We start from the raw sequence: 26183 nt of genomic DNA, 5'->3' as shown, positions 1-26183 counted from the left end.
CATCCCATCCCATCCCATCCCCATCCCCATCCCCATCCCCATCCCCATCCCATCCCATCCCATCCCCATCCCATGCCATCCCATCCCATCCCATCCCATCCCATCCCATCCCCATCCCATCCCATCCCCATCCCATCCCATCCCATCCCATCCCATGCCATCCCATCCCATCCCATCCCTATCCCTATCCTATTCCCATCCCATCCCGTCCCATCCCATCCCATCCCATCCCATCCCATGCCATCCCATCCCATCCCATCCCATCCCATCCCTATCCCTATCCTATTCCCATCCCATCCCGTCCCATCCCATCCCATCCCATCCCATCCCATGCCATCCCATCCCATCCCATCCCATCCCATCCCATCCCATCCCATCCCATCCCATCCCATCCCATCCCTATCCCTATCCTATTCCCATCCCATCCCGTCCCATCCCATCCCATCCCATCCCATCCCATCCCATGCCATCCCATCCCATCCCATCCCATCCCATCCCTATCCCTATCCTATTCCCATCCCATCCCGTCCCATCCCATCCCATCCCATCCCATCCCATCCCATCCCATCCCATCCCATCCCTATCCTATTCCCATCCCATCCCATCCCATCCCATCCCATCCCATCCCATCCCCATCCCATCCCATCCCATCCCATCCCATCCCATCCCTATCCTATTCCCATCCCATCCCATCCCGTCCCATCCCATCCCATCCCATCCCATCCCATCCCATCCCATCCCTATCCTATTCCCATCCCATCCCATCCCATCCCATCCCATCCCATCCCATCCCCATCCCACCCCATCCCATCCCATCCCATCCCATCCCATCCCATCCCTATCCTATTCCCATCCCATCCCATCCCATCCCATCCCATCCCATCCCATCCCATCCCCATCCCATCCCATCCCATCCCATCCCATCCCATCCCATCCCATCCCTATCCTATTCCCATCCCATCCCATCCCATCCCATCCCATCCCCATCCCACCCCATCCCATCCCATCCCATCCCATCCCATCCCATCCCATCCCTATCCCTATCCTATTCCCATCCCATCCCATCCCGTCCCATCCCATCCCATCCCATCCCATCCCATCCCATCCCATCCCATCCCATCCCTATCCTATTCCCATCCCATCCCATCCCGTCCCATCCCATGCCCCAGCACCTGCCCCACCCTGCTGGGTTGCCACCCGCTGGCAGCACTGGCCCGCGCCCCCCGGCACCGGCCGACACCCCCAGCAGTGGCCCAGACCCCCGGCACTGGCCCAGATTGCCCCATCCCAGCCCAAATTCCCTGGTCCCGACCCCATCCCAGCGCCAGCCCCCACCCTGGGGTGCGGGGGGGGACACCCCCTGCCCTGGTGTCCCCGCCGCCCCTGGCCAGGCAGGGGTGCCCGGTGCCCCCCCGGCCGTGTCTCTGCCTCCCGCGGGTGTTTTCAGACGCAAAGCGCTCATGCTGGGTTTGGGGTCCAAAATTAGGGGGAAGGGAGCCGGGACAAACTGCGCCGCCATGATGCAGCTTTTTTTGGGGGGGGAGGGGGCAGTAATTAAAGGGGAACCCCTCCAGGGTGTCCCCAGGGTGCCCCTCACCCTGTTCCCCCCTCCGCCGGCTGCTCCCTGCGCCCCAGCGTCGCCTAGGTGCCATGTCTCCCCCTCCCACCGTGTCCCCCCCACAGCCACGGGGCCGGTGTCCCGGAATTTTGTCCTCTGATTGTCCTCAATTTCGCCGCCGTAATCCGGGTGCTAATCTCTGCCCAGCACCCGCTGCCCAACCTGACCCCCCCAGCACCCCGACCCCCCCCCAGGCCCACCAGCGGCCTGCGCGTGTCCCTGTCCTCGTGCCACCGTGGTGGGGACCTGGGGGGCACCCAGGGGTCCTGGGGGGAGCTGGCCCAGCACCGTGCCCCAGCAGCGGGCATGTGTGCTACATGGGAGTACACGCGTGCCAGCACGCACACGCAGACAGCTGCGCACACGCTCGAGTGCACACACGCAGGCTGGAGACACATGCACACATGCAGGCACCGGCTACACGTGTGTCCACCTTCCCGATCGCACACGCATGCAAACCCGCCAGGTGCATGTGTGTGTGCGTGCACACGGATGCACCCGCTGTATGTGTGCTCATGTGTGTGGGCCCTCCAGCCACATGCACACACGGAGGTACACGCGTGTGCATGCACGCACCCCCAGGCATGTGCACACACACGTGCAAACACACTTACATTGCATCCGGCCAGGGCTCGCCAGCTGTGCTGGCACAGCTGGAGGAGCCAGTCCGCCGTGCCGGGCTGCCGGGGTGCTGGGGTGCTGGGATGTGAGGGTGCTGGGGTGCTAGGGTGCCGGGGTGACAGGTTTCTGGGGTACGGGTGTGCAGAGCGCCACGGTGCTGGGGTGTGGGGCTTGAGGTAACCCAGGGTGCCGGGGTGCCAGGGTGCTGAGGTGCTGGGGTGTCAGGGTATGGGTATCTTGGGGTGCTGGGGTGCCAGGGTGCTGGGATGCTGGGGTATGGGTATCCTGGGGTGCTGGGGTGCCGGGGTGCTGGGGTGCCGGGGTACGGGTATCCTGGGGTGCTGGGGTGCCGGGGTGCTGGGGTGCTGGGGTGCTGGGGTACGGGTATCCTGGGGTGCTGGGGTGCCGGGGTGCTGGGGTGCTGAGGTACGGGTATCCTGGGGTGCTGGGGTGCCGGGGTGCTGGGGTACGGGTATGCCAGGGTGCCTGAGCGCTGGGGTGACAGGTTTCTGGGGTGCTGAGTGCCAGGACTGACGTATGCCAGGGTGCCAGGGTGCGCAGGTCCTTGGGTGCTGGGACGCTGGGATGCAGGTGTACGGATATCCCGGGGTGCTGGGGTGCTCCGTACCAGGGTGCCAGGATGGCAGGGTGCCACAGCACCGTGGTGCCACGGTGCCGGGCTGCTGGGGCCATAGGGTGCCTGTGTGCCAGGGTGCCGGGATGCTGGGGCCATAGGGTGCCGGGGTGGCAGGGTGCCGGGATGCTGAGGTGCCAGGGTGGCAGGGTGCTGGGGTGCTTGGGGACGGGGGTGTCAGGGTGCCACGGTGCCAGCAGAGCCAGAGTGCCCCCTCCCCCCAGGCTGGGGGTGCGTGGGGTGCCCCTGGGGCTGGGTGGGGGGTTGGGCTGGGGGGGACAGGAGGGACTGGCAGGCGGCTGCGAGGCTGCGGAGCCGGGGCTGAGCCACCCGGGCCCAAAATCATCGTCGCTGGAGTGGCGGGAAACAGCAAAGCCAGCAACGTGCCCGGCTGGCGCTGCACCTGCGTGGCGGGGCAGGAGCAGCCCTGGCTCCCTGCCTCAGTTTCCCCAGAGAGAAGAAAAACCCTCAGCAGCCCCTTCTCGGGGTGGGGTGCAGAGACCCCCGCCAGCTCCCCGCTCTGGATGCTGGGAGTGGGCAAGTGATGCTGGCTCGGAGGGTGCTGGGGGCCGGCTCTGCACCCTGTCACTGCAGGACACCCCCAAAACAGCGGGGTGCTGGGCGAGGGGGGCAGCGTGGCTGAACCCCTGTGCGCAGGGATGAGGGAGGGAGGAGGCAGGGGCCGGCGGGGTGGGCACCCACGTTGGGGTGGGCCCCCAATTTGGGGTGGGCACCCAGATTTCGGTGCCCTCCTGGATTTTGGTGCCCACATGAGTTACCAGACCAGAGCAGGGGTCCCCAGGGCTGTCCCCCACCGTAGGGAGCAGGATTGAACCCCTCGCTGTCGCACGGGGCCTGGGGCAAGCGGAGGGGGGGATGTGGGGCAGGATGGGTGACCTCGCGGGTCCCCAACACTTCGGCTCACCACGAGACCGCGTGTCAGCGTGCTGGGCGCCGGCGGTGACCGGAGAGCCACCGGCAGCCGTCTCGGGGCCCCGGTACGGCGACGGGGCCCAGTTCATCCCAGGTCCCGCGTTTCTAATCTGGTTTGGATGGATTTATTTTTGGGTCCTCGTAACCTAGCAATGGGCACGTGATGCGCGGGGTCTGCGGCACGGCCACGCGTCGCCAGCCTCGCCCGCCGGCCACTCGCCGCTTGCCATGCGCTGGCCACGAGGATGGGGCCTGCTCGCCCGTTCATCCCCCGCCCTGGGCACCCATGGGATGGGGTCAGGACACTGCCAGGAGGAAGTTCGCAGCCTGTGCAGGCATTTCGGGGGGTGCTGGTCCTTGGGAGTGAGGGGGATCCCTGTTGTAAGCTACAGGCCGTGCCGTGGGGAAACTGAGGCACGGGGCGTGGCAGAGGAGGGGGCACTGCCCCCACCCCAGTTGCTCCATTGGTGAACTGGGAGCAGTGGAAGGGGCGCTGAGTGGGGGGTGGGCAGAACTGGGGGCCCCTGCAGCCCCTCTGAGCAGCCCCAGTGCCCCTCTGCCTCCCCTGCACCCACCCCCACTCTGTGCCCCCCACTGCCAACCTGCCCCCGCCCCCTCCTTCCCACCCCCCCCACCTCAGGGTGCTTCCCGCGCTGCCCCCCACTCTCTCCCCAAACCCTTCCTTTACCTCCCTACCCCACGACCCCCGAGGGGCTGCTCCCCCCCCCCAGTCACCCTCCCCCCGCCATCCCCTCCCCACCCCCTTTTTAGGGGGCGACTGGGGAAACTGAGGCCCGAAGTGATGCGCTGGGTGGGAAGCGGGGGGTGACCCACCCTCCATCCCCCATCCCGCGGGGGTGAAGCCAGAATCCACCCCCCCTATACCCCCCACCCCCATCCCTGGGGGCGGGGGGGGGGGCCGCGCCGGGGTACGGCGGCGCTGGCGGGCGGTGTTTAGGACCCAGGAGCCGGCGGGCGCGGAGCATCCCTCGCCGCAGCGGCTCCGGCCCCGGCCCCGGCCCCGAGCATCCCCGCCCGCCCCGGGACCCCCCCGTTCCCGCCCCGAGACCCCCCCCGGCCCGCAACCCCATGCAGCCCCCCCAGGGTAGGTGCCGCGGCCCAGCCGCCCCGCCGGGACCGTGCCCGGGGGCGGGGGTGGGGTGGGGGGGGATGCGGCTGGAGGAGGCGGGGGGGACACCGCGGGGGGGGACGGACCCCAGCCGGTGACATCGCCCCGGGGAACCGGGATGGGGGGTGGTGGGCAGGGGAGGGGGCATCCCGCTGCCTGCACCCCCTTGCATCAGCACCCCCCTCCAAGGCTCACTGGGAACCCCCTCCCCGCTGGGGAAGCACCCATAGGTGGGGGGGTCCAGGGTGGCCCTCAGCCCCCCACCCGCACCCCCAGCACCGTTCCGCAGCCGGTGGCACCCACTGGGGTGGGTGGGGGATGCAGCACCCACCCTGGGGCTGGGCTGGTGGGGGGGGTCACGCAGGGCCCTGGAAGCGCAAGGGGTGACCCCAGGGGTGTGCAGTGCCGGTGACCCCCCCACCCATCCCCACGGCTCCTCGCGGTCCCCGGGCTCTGGGTGAGGGGTCCCACTGGGGGGTTTTGGGTTGAAAGGTCAGAGTTTGGGGGTTCAGCCCCAGAATTTGCTCAGGTCCTGGCTGAGAAAGGGGGTTGGCGGCAGGGCTGTCGTGGGGGGCTGTGGCTGGGGGTCACGGCCGAGCTGAGACCCCCGTGGGGCCATGTCCCCCCCGCCGACACCTCTGCCTTCCCCGCAGGTGCCCGGTGCTGCGCGGCAGCCAGGAGGAGCGGGGAGATGAATGGGACCGGGGGGCACCCTTGGGTGCTCTGAGTGCCAGCGCCGCGGCCGGGGCCGGCGGCAGGCGGCGGGCGGGCGAGGATGTGAGCCCCTGGCGATGCCCGGCTGCACCGAGGATGGGCCATGGGCCGGTGAGCGCCGGCGCGGGCGCGGCGGCACAGGATGGAGCCCTCCCTGGCCGCCCCGTGGGCCTGGAACGGCTCTAGGGCGGCGCGGGGGCTCCAGCCCTCCCAGGGCCCCATGCCCCCCAACGGCACGGCCGACGGCAAGCCCAAAGACGTGGCCTCGAAATCGGTGGGGCTCTTCTTCATGCTGCTCATCGACCTGACGGCCATCGTGGGCAACGCCGCCGTCATGACCGTCATTGTGAAGACGCCGGCGTTGCGCAAGTTCGTCTTCGTCTTCCACCTCTGCCTGGTGGACTTCTTGGCCGCCCTCACCCTGATGCCGCTGGAGATGCTCTCCGGCTCGGCCGTCTTCGACAGCCCGGTTTTCGGCGAGGCCATGTGCCGCGTTTACCTGTTCCTCAGCGTCTGCTTCATCAGCATGTGCATCCTCTCCATCTCCACCATCAACGTGGAGCGTTACTACTACGTGGTGCACCCCATGCGCTACGAGGTGAGGATGACGGTGGGGCTGGTGGCCTGCGTCCTCGTCGGCGTCTGGCTCAAAGCCGTGGCCACCTCCCTCGTCCCCGTGCTGGGCTGGTTGTCCCCCGACCGCCCGCCGGCGCCCGCCGGCCGCGGCTGCTCCTTGCAATGGAGCCGCGGTCCCTACTGCAAGTTCTTCGTGGTCTTCTTCGCCGCCTTCTACTTCCTCCTGCCCCTCCTCATCATCGTGGTGGTCTACTGCAGCATGTTCAAGGTGGCGCGGGTGGCCGCCATGCACCATGGCCCCCTCCCCACCTGGATGGAGACGCCGCGACGTCGCTCCGAGTCGCTCAGCAGCCGCTCCACCATGGTCACCACCTCGGGAGCCCCTCGTACCACCCCACAGAGGACGTTTGGTGGGGGCAAGGCAGCTGCCATCTTGCTGGCTGTGGGAGGCCAGTTCCTCTTCTGCTGGTTGCCCTACTTCTCCTTCCACCTCTACACTGCCCTGAGCGCCCAGCCCTTGGTGGGGCCGGCGGCCGAGACCGTGGTCACTTGGTTGGGTTACTTCTGCTTTACCTCCAACCCCTTCTTCTACGGGTGCCTCAACCGGCAGATCCGGCGCGAGCTGGGGCGGCTCCTCACGTGCTTCTTCAAGCAGCCTCCCGAGGAGGACCTGCGGTTGCCCAGCCGGGAGGGTTCCATCGAGGAGAACTTCCTCCAGTTCCTCCAAAGCACTGGTTGTCCCGCCGAGCCCCGGCCTCGCACCCCCAGCCCCAAGCGGGACCAGCCCCCCGTCGATTTTCGCATCCCAGGGCAAATCGACGAGGATGCGGCCGAGGGGCCGGAGCGCCGTGGCGGGGACGGGGTCTACGTGCCGGTGGTCACCTCTCCCAAACCGGAGCTGTAGCGTTGGGGGGGGCGGGAGGTGCTGGGGACAAACATGGCTGCAAGGGGAGAGCTGGTCTGAGTGTCTCGCTGGGGAGGGCAGGGGTCCGCGCAGCGGGGGCTCGGGGGTGCTCCGCCGGGAAGGACCACCGGGTTTGGGGATGGCAGGTTCCGGGGGAGCCGGGTCGGTGGGCACAAGCCTGGGGACACTGTCTCAGGCTGGGGACAAGCGCGGGAGCCGGGGGGCTCAGATTTTGGGGTGAGTCCTGCCCTGGAGTGGAGGGGCTCCTCAGGAGGGGGGTCCCCCAAACCTCCCTCACCCCCGCGTGGCCCCGGGACCCTTCCCCGTGCAGCCAGGAGATGGGGCTGGGAGCACCGGGTCCTCTGGGTCCCCTGCGGAAGGGGGGTCCCCTCCTTCCTCCCGCCGCCCCTCAGCCCCCTCCCCAGCCCCGGGCCCCCCATGCCCGCCCCACAGCCGTGGGGCCAAGGCCTAAATCCCTCTGGGGGTGTGTGGGGCCAGAGCCCCCTCCTTGAGGTGAGCGTGGGGTGGGGGGGGCCGGCGTGGGGCCGGGGGCAGCCTTGGCCCTACCACCCACCAGGACTACAGCTCCCATCATGCCCCGCTCTACAGAGGCGGAAGTGGTGCCGTCCCCGCCTCGTTCCCGTCACTCCCCGCTCTACCGAGGCGGAAGCCCCGCCCCACCCTCAGCACTCCGCGCAAGGACTGCATTTCCCGGCATGCCCCGCGCGCCGCCACCGGATATCCGGTTCCGCCTGAGGGAGCCGCCCCGGGCCGAGGCAGGCGAGAGGTTCAGCCTCGCACCGGCCCCCGCTCCCTTCCCGCTCCGGTTCCCGGCGGCCCGGCCGCCCGCCGGCCTCCCCTGCCGCCGCCATGGGTTGTACGCTGAGCGCCGAGGACAAGGCGGCGGTGGAGCGGAGCAAAATGATCGACCGCAACCTGCGGGAGGACGGCGAGAAGGCGGCCAAGGAGGTGAAGCTGCTGCTGCTCGGTGAGGAGGGGCCGGGGGCGGCCTGGAACGTGCCGCAGGGGGCGAGAGGGCTCTGGGGAGGGGCTCGGGGGCCGTGGGCGCCTCCCGGCCTCAGGAGGGGCCTTGGGCGGGGGGTGGGTAGAGGCGGCAGAGGTGGGGGCCTGTGTGTGTGCACCGGGGAGGGGGCTTGGGGGGGCACGGGGAGCTTTGGTGAGGGGCTTGGTGGGTCTCTGGGCTCAGGGAGGGGGTGCGAGGGGGCTGGGGCGCCCCCGGGGCCCGCAGGGGTTTGAGGGGGCTCCGCGGGGAGGGGCTTTGTGAGATCTCTCGGGTTTGGGGAGAGCGCAGGAGCCCCTGAGAAAGGGGCTTGAAGCTTTCCGGGGCTCGGGGTGGCTCTCGGGAGAGCGAGGGGGGCTGTTTGAGGAAAGGAGGAGAATTAGGAGGGGGTCTGTGAGGTTAAAAGATCTTTAGAGGGTGAGTAGTGGAGGCGGGGGGGTCCTGAGGGGCCCGAGGGATCCCGGGGGGGGGCTGGGGAGGTGTGAGGGAGACCAGGGGCTGCGGAGGGAGCGCACAGGGAACAAGGCCGCGCTGAGTGGCAGCTCTGCCTTTGTGTCGCTGGGGAGGGCTCGGCTCCCCACGAGGTCCCCATCCCCAGGTGTGGCCCTGTCCCCTCACCCCACTTGGGCTCCCCGGTCCCCTCCCCAGGGCGAGGGAGGAGGCGACGGCCTGTCCTGCCCTCGCAGGGGGCAAGGGGAGTGTGCCGTTGTCCTGGAGTGGTTTTTTTTTCTGGGAGCCAGCCGCTCCCTGATGAAATACCTGCTCTGTTTCCAGCCTGGATGTTACCAGGCTTGCTCCCGCCTGCTCCAGGGGGACGGTCCCTCCCGGTGGCTTTGGGCTGGCGCTCTGAGAGCAGATGGTGCTCGCTGTGCTGGCGTGGGTGTCCTGTCATCTTGGGGTCTGTGGGACGGAGAAGGAGCCCTCGCGCTCCTGGCTGGATGCAGAGGGTGTACGGTCAGGGCCTGGCTGTTAGGCTTTTTGCTCAGATAGAGGAATTAAATCCTTTTTTCAGGTAAAAACGGCCCCCAGGCACCTGTGTGTCTCAGACTGAAGCCCCCACATCGGCGCGCGGGCTGGGGTATGGTAGTCAAGCCGCGTCCCCTGCGCTGCGCGCTGCCGCGGATCCTCTGATAGGATCTGACTTTGCGCGGAGGATGACTTCAGTTCGGCGGATGCTGCTGTAGCTGAGCCGGTTCCGCGGAGCTTGCGGGGGTACGAAACCAGCGGCGTGGTCGCCGCCCCGGTGCGGTCTCTGTGTGTGCAGAGAGAGGAGAAAGCAAGTGTCGCTTCTCCGCGTTCTTATTTTTTTTCCAGCTAAAATGCATTCACGGCTTTTGAGAAGAGCTGGATGGAATATTTCTCTTCGGAAGAACGTCACGTTCTCTTTAGCAGAGAGCTTTGGCTGTGCTAGGTCCCCGTTTTGGTAGCCATGTTTAGAACTTCTTGTGGGGATAACTTGAGTGGAGAGGAGGCAAAAGCCGCCCATCGCTGGAGTCTGGGTACGGGCCGACTCCTGTGCCGTTTCCGTGCGGCTTCGTGTGAGCTCGGGCCCAGGCGCAGTGCGGGGTGGTGGGTGCACCATCTGGCCATGCAGGTCTTCTTCATGTCATCTCTGGGGGTTTTTTTTGTGGTTGTGGTGGTTTTTTTTTTGTTACCCTGACATTTTCCATCTCGGGGAGGCAGATGGAGTTGGTGAGGAGCAGAACAGCGGTGCTGAGTGTCTCTGTTAGAACGAGACATGTTTATACTCAAGTCTGCGTTCCAACTGATCCTTGTCCTGGGAATGCTTGTTTCCCGTTCAGCCTGTTTTCCCTTGTGCCCTTGCAAGAGGTGCTCCGAAGTTTGCACTCTTGTGCCTATGTAGAAAACTTGTTGGCTGCGTGTCGAGATAATCCTTGATTCTCCGGGGTTTTGTTTTGGAGTTAGTAAGCAACACTTGCAAATTCTCCGGATGGAGTAATTCTTCTCTTCACGTTTTTGCATGTCAGGCGTTTTCCTGTGTGGTTTTCTGTTCTTTGTGGCGATATTGAAAAGGCACCGAGGCTGGGCCCACCTCGTCCGCAAGTGCCAGAGCTGAGGGAGTATCCAAAAGTTTGTCTGGTGGTCGGTTTGGAGGCACTAGAGACCAGGTGAGGCTGGGGAGGGAACAAACGCCCTGTGGGTGAGGCATCAGGAAGCTGATGGAAAAGTTCATGAGGTTTTTTCTGTGGTTTTTTTTTCATAACGTAGTATTAAAACATCTGGGGTACGTGGTGTGTCGTCTCGCTAACTGGTGGTAAGAGATCCTGCGGTGGTTTATGTAACGGGAGCGAGCCTCTGGCAGCGCTGCCGGTGTGGTGGAGGTGAGAAGTGGTGTATTTATTCGTGAAGAGAGGAGTCCCCCCGCTCTTCCCCCGCTCTGGTAAAACAACTGCCCCAGTCCGGGCTCCGCAGGATTACGCAGGTTGAGAAAAGGCTCGCAGCTGTTCTTTCCTAGCTCTCCCGTTAACCCAGCCTGGGTGTCAGCAGAGCTTGGCGAGTTAGCGATGGACCCAAAATCAGATTTTTGGTGCATTTGACTTCCTCCCCTCTTCCATCAGCGTCGTGACTCCTCGGGCAGAGGAGGAGGGAGGGGGGATTTCAGCTCTGCGCTCCCTTCTCCGGGAGCTGCTTTGGTTTGATTTCCCCAGCACCTGGCACCCGGGAGGTGGTTCGGTGCCGGCAGAAGTGGGCTCATAGCTCTGTAACTGGGGGCTCGGTGGGGTGAGGGCAATCCTGGAGCTGTTTGCGCTGCAGCTTCTCGGGGGGGGGGGGGGATTTCGAGTCGCTTCATGAGGTTTCCCTTCCACAACTCGGCATGTTGGGCACTCCTCGGCTGCTGGTTTTGATCAAACAAAAGTAAACCTGAGCGTTGAATAGCAACTGCCCCGCGGTCCTGCCGGCCCCTGCCCGGCGTTCGTGCGCGAACGGCACCAGCGGCTGCTCCTGCACCGGCGCTGGGCGTGGTCGCAGCGGCAGGTAAAGGCTTTCTGCAGCAAAAGCCGGCGCTGCTGGGAGGTGGGTGCAGCCTGGGAGTCCTCGCTGAAATCCCCTCCCCAGACACCGCCTCTCTTCTCTGAATTTGCCTCCAGGAGAACGCTGCTCTGCAGGCGCAGATGTGCAGTTTTGCTGACGTAGGAGCCTGTGGAGTTTTTCCAGTTGGGATGAGCAGCCGAAATGGAGGAGGGCGCAGGAACCCTTCCCGGCTGGTTTAGGCGCTAGCTCCACTCTTCCACGGGGTCGGCGCGTCGTGCTGGGCTGCGTCCCGGAGGGGGTTTTGCGTGACGTGGGGTGGCAGAGCTCGTGGCTGGACGCACAAAGCTGTCCTGTTGCCCAATCCAGGCAGTTTCGCTTCTCTGCGCGGCTGCCCTGCGCGAACGGCGCTTCTCTGGCTCCAGCTGCGCGGGTGCAGCCAGCGCTGAGCTCTCTGTGCCCAAAACGCGCTGTTCTTCAGCCTCTCGCCATTCTCCTGGGTTTAGATACTCTGCGTAATTATGTTGCAGCGTTCCTGCTAATTCATGCAAAAATAATTAAAAGCATAAGTTTGTTCTAAAATAGCCTGCATCTGCATAACTAACGGAGCAGACTGCAAGCTCTGCTGCTCCTGGAGGCCTCTGCTTTTTTCTGAGATGGATTTTTCCAGCCTTTTTTCCCCCCGAGTTCACCAAAGCTTCCTCAGCTGGTGCTTAGCAAGATTTGGTTATGTTTTGGGGAAAAGCAGAAAGGAGCTTTCTAGGGGTGCGAATCAGGGCAAAGCTGTTGCTGCCGTTTGTATCGTTAGGCAGAAAGAGCTGCTGCGTGGTGGGTCCCTGTGTCGAGGGACCGTCAGGGTGTCAGACCTGGCCGCTCCTCGGCTCTGGAGCTGCCTCCTGTCCTTTGAGGCGGGACACGAAGCTCTGAGGCTGGGCGTAGTTCGGGTTGTCCTGGCCGCGCGGCGGTGGCCGCTGCTCGAGCGTCGTCCCCAGCTGGGGCTGCCGGAGCTGACGTGGGGGGCCTGTGGGGAGCCGTCGGCCTCTCTGATCTCTGCGCTGTCTGGAGCTTCCCTCCCACGAGCGTTTTGAGGTACGCGGCCTGTATCTTGTGACTTGTGGCCACGTGAAGGTTTTTTTTCTCACACATGCAGCCCCGGGTTGCGTTTTCCTAAGACAAAGATTAAATAGCTCAGTCCGGTTACCTTGAGAAGGCCACGGTAGGAGCGGCAATGAGATCAGTTCAGTGCCTGGCTCCTGGCTCGCGTTGTGAAAGATGCTCTGGATCTCTGAGACGCCCCGATCTTTGTGCACAAGTGTCACAGCCATCTGGTGACCGCTTCCCAACGGAGAACGCTTGAAGCACCTTGAGAATGAGTCAGATCTGCTCTCTGAAGACGCAGAGCTGTCTCATCTGTGCTTAGAACTTCTTGGAGGACCCGGTGCACGTGTCCTCTACAGAGGCGGCGGTGGTATCTGACTTGGTGCTGGTGTTTCCCTGTCCTCAGATGCCTGAGCTGCAGCTTGCGGCGGTGTTTTCCCACCTGCCTGGGTGAGGATCAAGCCCAGGATCTCTGTGGACCTTCTGCTTGGTCTTCAGTTCTGCTCCTCGCCCACCAAAAATGGATGAGTGTTTCTTATCTACAAAAAAATCGTTTGTTGGAGTGACTTAACCTCGCTAGTTTTTTGAAGAGTCAGCTGTGATTGATCAGGGCAGCTACAGCTCGGGAAGGAGATGGTCTTTGCATGCTGGGCGCTGCTGCCTGGGTGCAGCCTTCTCCCATGTCCTTGGCCAGCTGTGGGATGGGACTTCTCCTGCCTGGCCGGCGCTGCCTGGGTTGTGTGTACATCATGTGCTCGTGCACAGACGGACGGACGGGGCGCTCGGGCCGGGCCGTTTATAACACCCAGCTCTGCTGCAGATGGAGTGACTGGCTGGGGAGCTGGGATTGCATCCTGTCCTCCAAGAGCCTCTGGAAGTGGTTCAACTTCCATTAAATTCTAAGGCAGAGCATCGAAATAACTTTTCTTGGGAGAGGAGAGCGTGCTGTGGAGAGCAATTTGTTAATGAGTCTGTGGGTTTTTACATTTTTGAGCACTGAGCTGCAAAAGCACGGTGTTCCTCGCTTTAGGTACGTACGACACTTGCTCCTCGCGTACGTGGGCTTGAGCAACGGCCTCGTGGACTCAGACGGGGTTTGCATCTGGAATGGCTGGCAAACGCTGGTTATTTTTCCAGCGCGCTCTTCGCAGAGCGGACGGCGAGTTGGGCGATACCCTGCCTCTGTGCCGTCACCTTTTGTTCCCCCGCGGTACCGGCCATGGCGGCGGGCCGATGCTGGTCTCTCGTTTTGTGTTTTCTCAGTTGGTGTTTGGTAACTTCTCTGCCTCGTTTAACCTTCTCTCGTTACCGGAGTGGCGCTGGCTGAGTTATCTTTAAAAACAAAGAACGAGCCGGATCTGAATGCTGGGGTGAGCGGAGGCGCCGGTGGAGCTCAGCCTCCTGCGGCTCCGTGTTTTGGGGTCTCCATCCACCGCGTGTTTGAGGAATGAGCTTTTCCCTCGGCGGGGGCCTCACGCTCCGTTCCCCGCCCGGCGGTTTGTTTTGATACGTGTTTTCAGCAACTCGAGGCTGCTGTCGCTGCGTCAGGCTCGGTGGGCGTTTGACTTTTTAAAAACAGGCGCATCGCAAGAGGAAACTTGATCCTTGGGAGACCAGGCTGATGATAATCTTTTCCAAACCCCTCTTCTCCCACCCCTTCCAAGTCACCTGTGGCTTTCTGGTGTAATTCCCATTTTATAGGCCTTTCTTTGTCTTATTCCACCCGTGCTAGTATCCAAGCAGGCCAGGCAGAGCCTTTTTTTAATCCTGTACCTCTGAGAGCATCCACTGCGCGAACCCTGCCCGAGAAGGACTGGCGTTACCGCGTTGCTCCGTGGCATTCGGAGGATGAGAAGCTGTCGTGGGGCACATCCTCAGGACGCCTCTCACGGCAGGTTGGGGAAGGTGTTGGCTGCACTTGCCGTGTGCTAGCGCTTCGCTGGAACCTGCTCCGCGTGCTTAAAGTAAAGAACGTAAAAATGTGGGTCTGAGCATAAGGTGAGAAAGGGGTGGCCGGGAGGCCCAGCCAGGAGAGACGTTCATTTGATCTTCAGCCAAAAACCACCCCGCGGCAGCTCGGTGCGTATCGGCGGGTGTCTCGGGCCCACGCTGCTCGACAGCAGGCGCAATGAGTTTAGAACACTCCCAGGAGTGGTGTTCAAAGAGCTGCAAAAACAACTGCAAGGCAGGCGTCCCGGGCCGGCTCTTCACTGCGGGGCTGACGGCGCGGCAAAGGGGCCTCCTGCTGAAGAGGACAAGGTGTTTGCAGCTGGTTTTGGAAAGGATTGGGATGCGCTGGCCGGGGAGGAGGGGATTCAGGGCTCCCTTGCGGAGCCTTTAGGGCGCAGGTTGTTGCGGCGTCCTGCCCTGAGCGTAGCTGGTACTGGTACTGGCTTTGTGGAGAAGGGCACGGCTGGTATTTACAATTCTCACCCTTGGGCCAGTTGGAAAGGCTTCGTTGCCACCAGGGAGATGCTTTCTCGTGCGTTTGGGTCTGTGGCTGTCGGCAGTTCCAGCTGTGACAGCCCCTCTTCCCCGTGTGGTGGTGGCTGTGCTGCAGTCGCGATTAGGTAACGCGGCCGTCGGCGTCTCTCTCCTGGATCAGGTTTGGGTTCTGGTGCGATTCTGGCTGTAGGTGGAATTAGTTTTTGGTACAAGAAACCATTTAGTGTCACAGGTAAAAAGGGACGTTGCCAAAGTTCAGGACATTCATGCTGTCACCCAAATACTCCTGCCTGCTGACCTTGCAGGTTTTTGGGTGCACCCCCTGTTTGACCAGTATCCTGTGTTCACCGGAAGATTGCTTATGGAGTCACTCCTTGGACATTTATTGTGCCTGAGGGGCGACGGTGAAGGAACACCGGCGCTTGCTGTCTGCCCGCAGCCGCGCGCGGGTGTAAGCCCGATGGCCTCTTGCTGAGCTGTGCCTCTGCAGGTTTCTGTGGCGGTTAGGATCTAGCGCCGCAGCTATGCGAGGAGCGGAGAAACCCAGTCTGCTGCCTTCCATGACTAGTTGTTTTCCCCCTTTTCCAGTTTCTATCTTTAATTTTATCAGGAAAAAAAGGTCTTAACTTCTTTAGTTTTGTAATGGCGTGAGTAGTGCCTGTTTCTTCAAGCCCTTAACTCCTCGGTGGTGTCACCGGTCGCTGCTCCGTCTGCGGGTGACGGCGCGTTGGCAGGCGGCTGGCTCTGCCAGCCCGGTGTTTCCCGGCGCTCAGCAGGACTGATACGGAATTCCCGGGGATATCTCGATCTTCGGACGATCACGGGATGTGTTTAACCACGCTCCAGTGTGCGGTGGAGCTGGCGCTTTAAGCCCAGCATTCCCAGTCCCTTGCAACCGCGATGTGGTGCGATGTCCGCTTTAAATGCTGCGAACTGAACCGGTTGCTGGTCTCTCCCCGAGCTGGCACCGCTCCTTGGCACGCTCTCTTGGTTTGAGAGATGCGTTTGGCCTCGGCGCTGCCCTGCGTGGAGGCTGTCGCCGTGCCAAGCGCTCGAAGGCTTTCTCTTGTGTGAGGCATCCGTTGAAAATCTCCGCAGAAGCTTTCAGGCGAGCGCTGCACATTCAAAGCCTTGAAACAAGGCTAGTGCCTAACAGAGATTGGAGGCAAAAAGAACAAGGCTTTATAAAACCTAACGCTTGGGTGCTCGGGGTTTAATATTCGCCACTGAGACATTTACAGCTTTATGGTTTCAAGTCTTAATTTTCCTGGCTTGTCCAAACAACGTTCTGAGGCCTATGGAATGGCTGCGTGATACATGTTAGAGCGATTCTTTCCCTGATTTTTTCGTATGGGGCCGTTATTAGATTCATATGGAAAACAAACGCAGCTGCGTGCAGCGTGAAGCGCCTGCGATCGTGTGAAAGTGCAAACGTGCAGCTCCGCGGCGCGTACCCCAGTGCGGTGTGCGGGCCCTGGGCGGAGCCCCCCGGACACAGCTCCTGCACCGCTCACCTCCGCCTTGGGACATCCTCCTCCGGGGCCACTGCTGCTCTGAGCATCTTCCAGCTCCCTTCTGGGCGAAACCCGTGCCAGCTGCAGCCCAGGTAAGCCAGCGTGCGGAGCAGCATGCTGCGCTTCGTTTGGGAGCCCGTGGAAGCGATCCTGGGGCTCGCGTTGCTTCTGTTTTCAAAATGGCATTCCTTACACAAGCCTCCATTTTTATTTCATCCAGCTTCCTGTGGTTTATCCTGTAACATGGGCTCCCGGTACCCCTGAGTTAAGCCTTGCTCAGCCTGTGTGCCCTGTTTTATTTTTATATATTGCTTTTTCCAGTGTGCAGTTACTCTTCTAAAAGCGTAAGTGTCAACCTCAGCCATCCCAGTTCCTGTTGACTTTTCTAACAATAGCTGGATTTTCGAGCTATATTATGACTCCACTCCTTGCTCTAAAGGTTTTTCCCCCTTTTCCTGATTCCTAGTGCAGCTCTTGCTGCGTTTGATTCTGTAGTTTGAGGCCCTCTTGGCCTTGTGATGTCCGAGAGCTCTCCAGGGGTGCGCTGAAATAAAATTTTGACGGGGCAGACGGGGCAGATGTTGGCAGGGATGGCAGCACGCTCTTGCTTAGAAATGCACCTACAAGGGGGTGGGGATGTTGGGATGTCAGGATTTGAGTTCAGCAGGATGAGGTTGGGCAGCAGGAGCAGGGATGTGGCAAAGAGGACGAGGACCTGATAGTTCCACCTTCCAGAAACGCAGATACAGGTACAAGGGCTGCAGCGGGGGTGTGGGGTGTGCCGGAGCCTTTCCTGGTGGAATACAAAGCAGGAGGGCAGCATCGTGGAAAGTTATCTCGGGAGCGTGTGCGTGTGGAAAGGGAAGTACTCGTGTTCGCTTGCTGGGGTGGGATGTTGGACCAGCATTGACAAACGGAAACATCTGTTTTATGAGGGAGAGAACGTCCCTTAGGGTTTACGGTGATTTCAACAGCTCCTGCTCCGCGCTTGCCCTGATGTTTTCTGGGCTGGACTCCTCGCAGCTCTGCTGTGCCATTGATTTGGCCCCTTGCTAGTCTGTCGGGGGAAGGTGGTTCGGGTTTGGGTCGTGCAGGCGGGCTGGAGCCGCGGCCAGGCCACGCGGCGTCGCGTCGTAGCTGGAGCGACCCTTCACACGAAAGGGCCCCGTCATCTCCCCTGCTCTGCCGCTCAGCCCTGCAGCTTCAGGCTCTTCCAGTGAAACGTCTGGGGAGATTCCCGAGCTGTTCAAGAGGGGATGTTGGAAACGCTAAGAAATTCCTGTGGATCTCGGAGTTCAGCGAGGGCTGCAGCATCATCCTGCCTCAGGAATGGTCTGGCGGAGTTTCTGCCAGCCCCCTGCTGAGGCTGTAACGCGGACACAGGCTGTTGCTGTGGTTGGAGGCTGTGCACGGCCTCCTCCAGAGGCTGGAGATCACAAACAGGTCCGTCTGCTCATTTTTGTCTTCCTCGCTTGTGCTTTAATGGATATCCCAGGTGCACCTCTTCTGTGTCTCCAGTAAGAATTTGTTTCAGCGGTGACCTGGTTTCTCTCCAGAAACTTTCAGATGCTGCAGGGCTTTTCCCTTTAATTGGGGGGTGTGGGGGGTGGAATTCCTCACCTGAAGTACAGTTTAATGCAGTTTTGATACAGCTTTAGAAAAAAGCACTTAAAATAAGACTGTTGGTACCTTCTGAGGCAGTGAACTGGATACTCGTGTCTGGAAGATGTAGGTAGTCGTTAATCTACCTTCCTTGTTTCCCAGGCAGGGTGAATTCAGCAGTAATGAGTTTAAAAGCAAATGTTTTATCCAGAGTGAAGTTGCCTAGACCTGTAATTCCCAGCCTAAGCTGTGTTTTGGGAGCTTGCTTGTTGCTCGCTTCCCTGTCATCTCCAGCACGCGGACGTGCCGAGTTGCTTGGCTTCCCATCTCCTGCTGCAGGAAAGCCTCTGGCTTCCTTTGGGGAAGTGCCTGGATGATGATTTCCCCGCTTTGTGTGCATTGCCCTCCCGGGGCCAGTACTAATATGGCTTGGAAGCTGCTCAGGTTCCCTTCCCGCTCCAGAGGGAAAAGGATCTGGCGGTGGGACTCCGACAGGGCACAGCATTGGAGCAGAAGGGAGATGCCAAGCTCCCCACAAAGCTCTCGGGGTGTTATTGGCATGGTTTGGGGTGAGCTCTGGGCACTTGCGGGAGGTGTGGGCCTCTGGGCTGGTTTCTGGAGGGAAGGCTGGCTAGCTGAAGAACATTGAAGAACAAGGACTTCACTAAATTCCTGCAGAACGCGCATCGATCGGGTGGGACAAGCCACTACGACAAGAAGCAAATGCTGTGAGAGATGAGCTGCTCCTTGTGTCTAGGGCACGCAGACAGAGCTGTGGGGTAGGTGGGTTCCTTGCTGCTAATTTGGGAAAGGAGAAGTTAAGGCTTCTGAAACAGTTTTTCCATCGAGTTACGACATCCCCGCTTAGGTCAGCCTCGGTTTCTTGTGACGAAACACGATCCCTGCGTGGCTGTGCTAATCAGAGCACAAAGGAGAGCTTTGCTTTGCTTTTTACAGTGAGAAACGTCCCAGTAATGCTCCGACTTTCAGATCTTTTGAATCCAGTAACATATGGTGTCATATTTCATGATTTCTGAACTCTTTCTAGCTCCCCATCTCGTCCCTGCCTGCAATCCCGGGGCTGGGTGCTTCACCTGCAGAGTCTGTAAGAATTTCAGCGTAACTCTATCCACTTGCCATCTGAATTTCTAATGCAAAGCATCGGTTTTCTGTAGGTTGGAGCCGTGTTTCAGCCGTATTTAAATTCCTAGCCTCTTTTTTCCGCTCCTGAAGGTACTTGACTGAAGGCTGTCTGTGTGAACACCATGGTCAGGGTAAACGAAGCTGCATGGCAGCAGGGAACGAAGGCTGCAGACTAAAAGCCGTTTACAGAGTAGGTCCAGTGTGGATCTCTCTATACAGTCCCTTTACAGCCACTCCAGTCAGCTGGAAAAAGGAGAACAGCAGCTTGCACAGCGCCTACATCTGCAAATGGTTAAAGAAGTTTCAAGTGTCAAAGAACAGAAGCGAGTCCTGGAGGTGCTGAGCTAGGGCTGGAAAGTAAGAGTAAAATGCAAGTGGTGGTGGACTTCATTGGGGGTGGGAGGGACGGTAAGAGTCACAGCAGAGGCACGGAGTGAGAGAGGCCCCTGAAAAAGCCTTCTGCTGCGTGGGAGGACTTGGTACAGGTGTCTGACCAGGGCAGAGCTAGCGCTTTGTTTTCTGAGGAATTGAGATGAAGCTGTGCCTGATGCTGGCCATCTCATCGGTGAGCAGCTGTCACCCCTGCGGGAGCTCGGCAGATGATGAGGGAGCTGGAGGGCAGACGTTTCTAAATGAGTGTTTAATGAGATACCCTGTCTGGACGGCTCTTGCAGGAGCAGAGAGCTGGTCCGGGAGAGGACCCGGAACATCAAGACAAACTCCTTTAGGAATAATGTCCCAGAGGAGGTGACTTACTGCCTGGCCGTGCCCTCGTGGCTGGACTGCCGTTAGCGTGTGCTGTGGGAGCCAGCTCTGGGCTGTCTCTCGGAAAGAGGAGAGGTTTGGAGGGTGTGGGTTGCTGTTTCCTACCTCTGCCGCTCCCTTAGAGTAACAGGGTGAGTAACCAGCAGCCTTTCCTCCGAGAGCGTGGGTTGCTGCTCCGCTCAGCTGCCGCTGAAGCGCGTGGGGGCTGGAAGGAGGAGGGAAGGAGTTAACTGGAGATGGTTTGAGGTGGTGTTGTATAACCAACCTGGCTGTGTTGTCATGGCGTAATTGTCTCTGATACTGTTTTGTCAGGCAAATGACAGGTAGTACCAGTTCAGCACTGCCTGCCGCAGCAGCAGATTATTTTAAGATAATGCGAGGAGGAAATGACAGCAAATATGACGACGAGAACTAAAAGCCAGAGAGGTTATGTTCAAAAGTCTCTTCTGAATTCCCGCTGCAGGGGCTCTCTGGGCTGAGCGCTGCTGTTTTGGGACACTGAGGCTTTCGAATCGCAGCACTTTAACATGGGGAGTGTGGCTGTGAAAATCCATAAACGAGGTGGTGTGCTGCTCCCTGGGTGCGTGCTGAGTCTGTAGAGCGCGAACGTTTTCACACCTGACCACAAACGCTGCCGCGCAGCAGGAGCTGTTCCCAAGCCCTTCCTGATGCCACCTCTGTTAAAATCCCTGCCAGCGGAGGAGAGGCGCAGGCTTCTGGGCAGCTGGGAGAAGAGGTGATAACAACAGAAGCAGCACCTGCTAAAGGGAAGGATGTTCCCTGCAAGTCGCTGGCTTGAGTCTCGCTGTAGTTGGCTGCAGCGGTGAGCTCCGCAGGCATCGTGTGCTTCAGGCCCCGGGATTTGCTCGGGTGGAAGATGTTAACTCCAACATCTGAGCGGATTTTGGGGGAATCCGCTTAAAACGCACTTAATTTTTCATCTTAATTTAAAAAAAAAAAATCCTGAATTGCCTTATGCTTAGGGATAATTTAAAAGTTAAATGTCTGCAAACTACAGAATTTCAACTTGGCAGTCTGGAAGTATTTTGTCATGAGGCTCTCACCTGGAAACCCTTCAACCTGAACAAAAGGCCGATTGATTTAAGTTGCACTACATGCCCTGTCTTGGGAACAGTTTTCCTGCAGTGTGGGGCAGCTGTTGGTGTCTCAGCCCCTTGAGGGGGATGTGGAGACAGATAAAGTCATGGCGATGTCTGAGCGATCGGCATTTGAAGGTGTCAGTGCTTAAAAGTGTGTTCTGGCCCTGGCACCCCCAGAGCTGTGCAGGAGAGGCGCTGGGCACTGGTTTGTTGAACACCAGCGTGTTTCTCTTGTTGCCTCTCTGTTCTCTTGTGTGAGACGGATCCGAAGAAGCAGAAGCCCTCGTCCAGCCACCCCATGACGGAGGTACAACCCCGTGACACCTGCAAAGGGGTGTAATGAGTTACGGCACCGTTGGACTTGCGTTTCCTCCCGCGTGGCATCCTGAGAACCTGCCGTGACAACGCTTGTCCCACTGTGAAGGCTCTTACTGTGCGGAGAGCCCGATCTGCTCTCTTCGGCCACCGAGAGCTGCGGAAATACTTGGCCGCTTGTTTGGTTTGAAGCTAAGTACGGACAGGAGACACACCTTCTGCTTGAAAACGCCCTTGGCTGATGCAGGGGGAGCTTTCTGTTGTAACTCAATACAGCAGTGGATCCTCGGGAATCCTCATCAACATCTGGGGGCTGACCGGGATGAACTTGGGAGTGGAAACGTGAGCGTGTGGCTGCAAAGGCTGCGTTGTCCTCGCTCGGTCCCGACTGCCGACGACAGGTCTGGGCTCGGGCTGGCACAACAGGTCCGGACAGCGGGTCCACCGCTGGTGAGTGAGCTGCTTGTAGCTGGCTGTTCCGTAGCTGTTCAGCAAGCAGCAGTTGAGTTTGCTGCTGTGATATTGGAAAGAACCTGACGGAATGTGAAAGGAGGAGACTAAACGGCATACAAAATTTCAAGCAAGGAAGTAGTTTGTCCCTGTTACACACACCAACTCAGCCAAGTGACCTCTTATCTTCAGGGGTTTGATTTCTTGGTTCCTCTGCCCGCACGACACGAGGCCGTGAGACTGGGAGGAGAGCTCTGGTTTTCAGAAAGCGCTGCTGCTTTCACTCCTGGTTCCTGGCGCTTACCTAGGACAGCACCTGAGGCTTCGGGGACGTGAGAATGAAACTGGAATGCAGCGTGAGGGGCTTGGGAAGTGCTTTCCTGGAACCTGTGCTTCCCAAAGGTAGCACCAGAAAGCTTTCCTGCTTTTTTTTTTCGGATTTTTTTTTGTTTTGTTTTGTTTTTTTTCTTTCCTTTTCCCTGGAGCAGTATGCCACAGCCTGGTTTTCACAGCCTGACATTCCTGAAAGCTGGTCTTTTTATTTCCTGTTGAAATGATTTTTCTCTTCCAACCAAACTCGCCTTGCTCATAGCAGTGCCGTTCGGGGTTAGCACACCGCTGTGTTGCGTGGACACGGCAGGCTGCGACCTCCAGTGACTTGCTGCTGGACGCGAAGGGGAGCTGGAGTCTCGCAGTCCCTCCAGGATCTCTCGAGTCACGCATCCAAATCCAGGCAGGCTCAACTTCTTTCCTTGGCCTTCAGTAAACCCGGTTCTGCAGCTCGGTGAGCCTTTTAGGCTCCTGGCGTTGCGCTCACACGAGGCAGAGTGATCCAGGCGCTGCGCTTCCGCTGGCGCGCGGTAACGCCGAGCGCGCCTTTCGCATGCTTCACGGCTGGGACGGGCGTGTGCGCAGGCGGCGTGGTGCGGCCGCCACTGGCTGCGGAGCTCAGTAAACCGTGCTCACGGCGTGGTTTGGAGTCCTGGAGTGGGCGGCTGCTGCGCCGAGCTGTGCAAACGTGTCAGCTGCTGCACGGGTGTGCAAGGTGGTTTCTGCCTCGTGCCTGGGGAGGGGGACGTGGTTTGGGAGTGCTCTGTGGCTCGAGAGCAAAAGCTGTGGACAAACAGATTAACTAGCTGGTGTTTTGCAGGCAGATGGGGATAACTCAGCCCCCCAGGTCTGCGGAGGGTTGGCAAGCCGGGTTTCTCTGCCTTTCTCTGGAGGAAGGCGGTTTGCAATGCAGACGTGTCCGCGTGCCGCAGCCTGCAGGTCTGAGATTGCAGCTACACACTGTCCCGTGGCAAAGGCTCACTTCCCAGCTGAACCTGCAGCTCTTTGTCCTCAGTTTCCTAGGATAATAATCCTTGTATTGTGGGAAATGATGGAGAATAGACCTTGTTAATAGATTAAAATCTGCCTTGCGTGTTCTGTGGGTGGATGCGTACGGGCGTGCCGCGGTGAAGGTCCCTGGGTTGGCTGGTGGCTGTGGGAACCAGTGGAGGATCGGACCAGGAGCCCAGCTCCCCGATCTTCCTGCTGGTGATTCAGACTCCTTAGTTCCCACTGCAAGTCTAGGCAGGTGTCTTTGAATTTCTCCGGAGCTATTTAAGCGGTATGTAGCTCAGGAGCGATGCCGGTGTGTTTAGCACCACGCTGTAGTAAGGGATGGCAGGGGCGCAGCTAGCCTTCCCGCTGTGGAAAAACGTGTTAGTTCCAGTGGTTATGGGCAGCGTTAGGCTGGCTTTGTGCGAAGTGGAGAAGGGAACCTGCAAGGTTCGCGATGGTGTTCCTGCTCTGACACCGTGATGCATTTCTGGGCTTTGACGTCTTACGCTGCTTCACCTGGATCTGCAAGAGCAACTCCTGCGTGCTTGCGAGCTCTGTTCTGGGTCTGCTTCCCCCCCACTCTGTATCACGCTGAATTAGGTGTTCCTTGGAAAAATGCTCTGGATCTGTGATTGCATCTGACTGGTCGATGCTTTTCTCCTGCCCAGCTGGGTGCCGGTGGGTAGCAGCTGATGATGCTTAGCTGTAGTTACTGAACTGGAAGGGAGGGATGGTGGATGGTTGGTAGATAAACCCTCATCCCAGTTTTTCAGACCTGCCTCCCAGCTGGCTAGCCCCAGTGACCAGGAAGTGTACTGGAAACTCAGAAATTCTAGGGTTGGGTTTTTTTTTTTTTTAGCATAATGAGTGTCAGCATCTGTAAGTAAAACCGGGAAGGACGTACCTGTGGATGTGCCGTCCCTCCCGAGGGGCTGGGGCAGCGGCCGTGGGGCTCTGTTACCAGCAGCAATGCACCAGAAGTTCTTACGCAGACCCATCAGCCTCTGTGTGGGAGCTGGGAAGGGTACATTCCGCTTCTCCTTTTAATTCCATGTGGTTGCTAACTGGATTTTTTTTTTTTGTGCTTTCCAGGTGCTGGGGAGTCTGGGAAAAGCACCATTGTGAAGCAGATGAAGTAAGTGAGAGCGCAGGCATGTGAACCGCATTTTTGTGCGAGAAGAAGTACGGAATCTGCGGTGCCCTTCTGGTTTGGCTTGGGAATGACGGCTTGGTTTTCTTCCAGGATTATTCATGAGGATGGCTACTCGGAGGAAGAATGCAAGCAATATAAAGTGGTTGTCTACAGCAATACCATCCAGTCCATCATTGCGATCATAAGAGCCATGGGAAGGCTAAAGATAGACTTTGGAGAGGTTGCCAGAGCAGTAAGTATTTCACTTATTTCTCTTAGTCTGAGGCTGTGCTGGAATTGTGTTAATGAATCCTGCAAATTCAGTCCAGGACACTTACAGGGGAAATGTTTGTTACAAACACAATCGTGAAAGACCTCTTATCATCTGTGATCTACCACCAGTACAAAGTGTCAAGTATTTTACTGAGCTTATGGGTAAGAACCTTTAGTAGTTTGAATGCTCAAAAAAAAAAAAATCTAATTTCTCTAAACTGTTTGAATGTTTAACAAAATTCCCAGTTTTGGTTTAAATTGCTTGATGTCAGTCTTCAGCTATGTTTCACAGCGTCGTGCTGGATAGTCTTTAAGCTAAGCCAAATAAATTTTGATCATTTTCACTCCTTGTTACTTGTCCTCTTAGGATTTTGGGGATTAAGGCCCTGTTTTTCCCCACCCTTTCAAGAGGGCAGAAGCTGGAGTCAGGAAGTCTTGACCCCCGCGGTGGTGGGGAAAGCACAGACAGTGGGAAGTCAGGGGCTCCTGACAGTGTGTAGGAGAAAGGAGTTGTCTGTCAGCGTAGGGCAGTGGCTGCGCAGCCTGGACTCGTGCTGTCTGGCACTGATTTCTCACACAGTTCACATGCGGTAAGTGGCATAACCTACTCTGTTTCGTTGTGATACAACCCCTGATATTTTGACCTTACAACATAAAGGGCGTCTCTTCGCTTGCATGTTCACTTAGGCTGTTACTCCACTGTTGCTCCAAATCCTTCCCGGTGTTCCCCTCCACTCCTCCTCTGTGCTTGCCAGGTCTCAGCCTGGCTAATGTATCCGGAAGGAAGAAGGTGTTAAAATCCAGGTTTCTTTCTCAGATTTAGCCCAGGCTTAGCTGGCTTCACAAAAGCAGAACAAGAGCCGAATGCCAAGAACTTTCTCCTGTCCCAATCCACCCTGAAGGGCAAACAGCTTCCACGCTTTCCTGGGAGAAGACCCGTGATAACGAAACCGACTGTCTCGCAGCAGCGAGCTGTCAGCATAGCACCATACCCGTGAGCGCTGTACCGGCAGAGGCTCACCGCTGAGGGCCCCCTCTGCGTTGTGGCGGTTCAGACCTTGAGAAAATTAGTTGAGGTGCCCGTTGCTTGTGCGAGGGAGGTGCCCTTTGGAGTAGCGTACGGGCTTGAAGTGTACCAAGGTTAGGTACGTGCTGGTTTAGGGTTGAAGTGAGAGGAGACAATCTGAAGTTGAGAACTCGCTGGGATAGTGAAAAGTCTCTTAGGTCTCCCGGAAGGACGCTGGCAGGTCTGATCACTGTAGAAACAAACATCGGTGTGTGGTGAAGGCCAGCCTGTGTTTCACTTATAAAATCTCCTTGTTAATTTGGAGAAAAGTAGGGCAAACACTGAAATCCTGGTCGGTCCATCTCATCTCCTGATGAAATGCTGTGTTAAGAAATCGGCCTCCCTTGCTTCTGACTGCTGCTGCAGCAAATGGCAAGTCCTCAAAGCTTTGGACCTAGAATCATCCAAAGCTTGCTTTCGATACTGAGTTCTTCCTTGTCCCCGTACTGTACAACACTATGATAGAGGTTTTCCAGTTTAAAAACTAGTGTTTATCGTTTAGTGCATTCATCTGTAGTAGCACGTTGGCATTCTTGCTTTTCCTCTGAAACCCTGTGCCCGGCCACTGAAATGTCCTGATTCCGGTGTGAATGCTGCCTGTTACTCCGGAGCGGTGATCCCCTGCGGCGAAGGCGCAGCAGAAGCGTTGTGTGCCGTCCTGCCCCACGAGCTGGAGCTTCTTGCCCAAAATTTGCCTTCCTGACTGCAAGAGAAAAATAATTTGGTGATTTGGGGTAGAAGAGCGGCTAGAAAGCATGAGAGGGGACCAGGATTCCTTCAAGCGGTTGCCGCGGCCCCTAGAATCGTTCCTGA

At 59.0% G+C, this 26183-nt stretch overlaps 2 protein-coding genes across 2 annotated transcripts in view; both read left to right on the top strand.

Moving 5' to 3' along the window:
• Nucleotides 1-5728: 5728 nt before the first annotated feature.
• Nucleotides 5729-7179, top strand: GPR61 (G protein-coupled receptor 61). The gene has a single exon (XM_086765730.1). It carries the CDS (start codon nucleotides 5792-5794, stop codon nucleotides 7127-7129), a length of 1338 nt encoding a protein of 445 aa, XP_086621856.1. The 5' UTR covers nucleotides 5729-5791; the 3' UTR covers nucleotides 7130-7179.
• Nucleotides 7180-7884: 705 nt separating this feature from the next.
• GNAI3 (G protein subunit alpha i3) overlaps nucleotides 7885-26183 on the top strand; it is a 30548-nt gene continuing 12249 nt past the window's right edge. Inside the window, exons 1-3 of the mRNA XM_086765375.1 lie at nucleotides 7885-8117; nucleotides 23992-24034; nucleotides 24143-24284. Coding sequence (XP_086621501.1) covers nucleotides 8000-8117; nucleotides 23992-24034; nucleotides 24143-24284 — 303 coding nt within the window. The 5' untranslated portion in view covers nucleotides 7885-7999. The remainder of the gene's footprint in view (nucleotides 8118-23991; nucleotides 24035-24142; nucleotides 24285-26183) is intronic.

This window comes from Chlamydotis macqueenii, chromosome 23 (genome assembly GCF_036417535.1).
Source record: "Chlamydotis macqueenii isolate bChlMac1 chromosome 23, bChlMac1.mat, whole genome shotgun sequence".
Classification (NCBI taxonomy): domain Eukaryota; kingdom Metazoa; phylum Chordata; class Aves; order Otidiformes; family Otididae; genus Chlamydotis; species Chlamydotis macqueenii.
The sequence above is the reverse complement of the archived record's forward strand: the minus strand, read 5'-3'. Positions and strand labels throughout refer to the sequence as shown.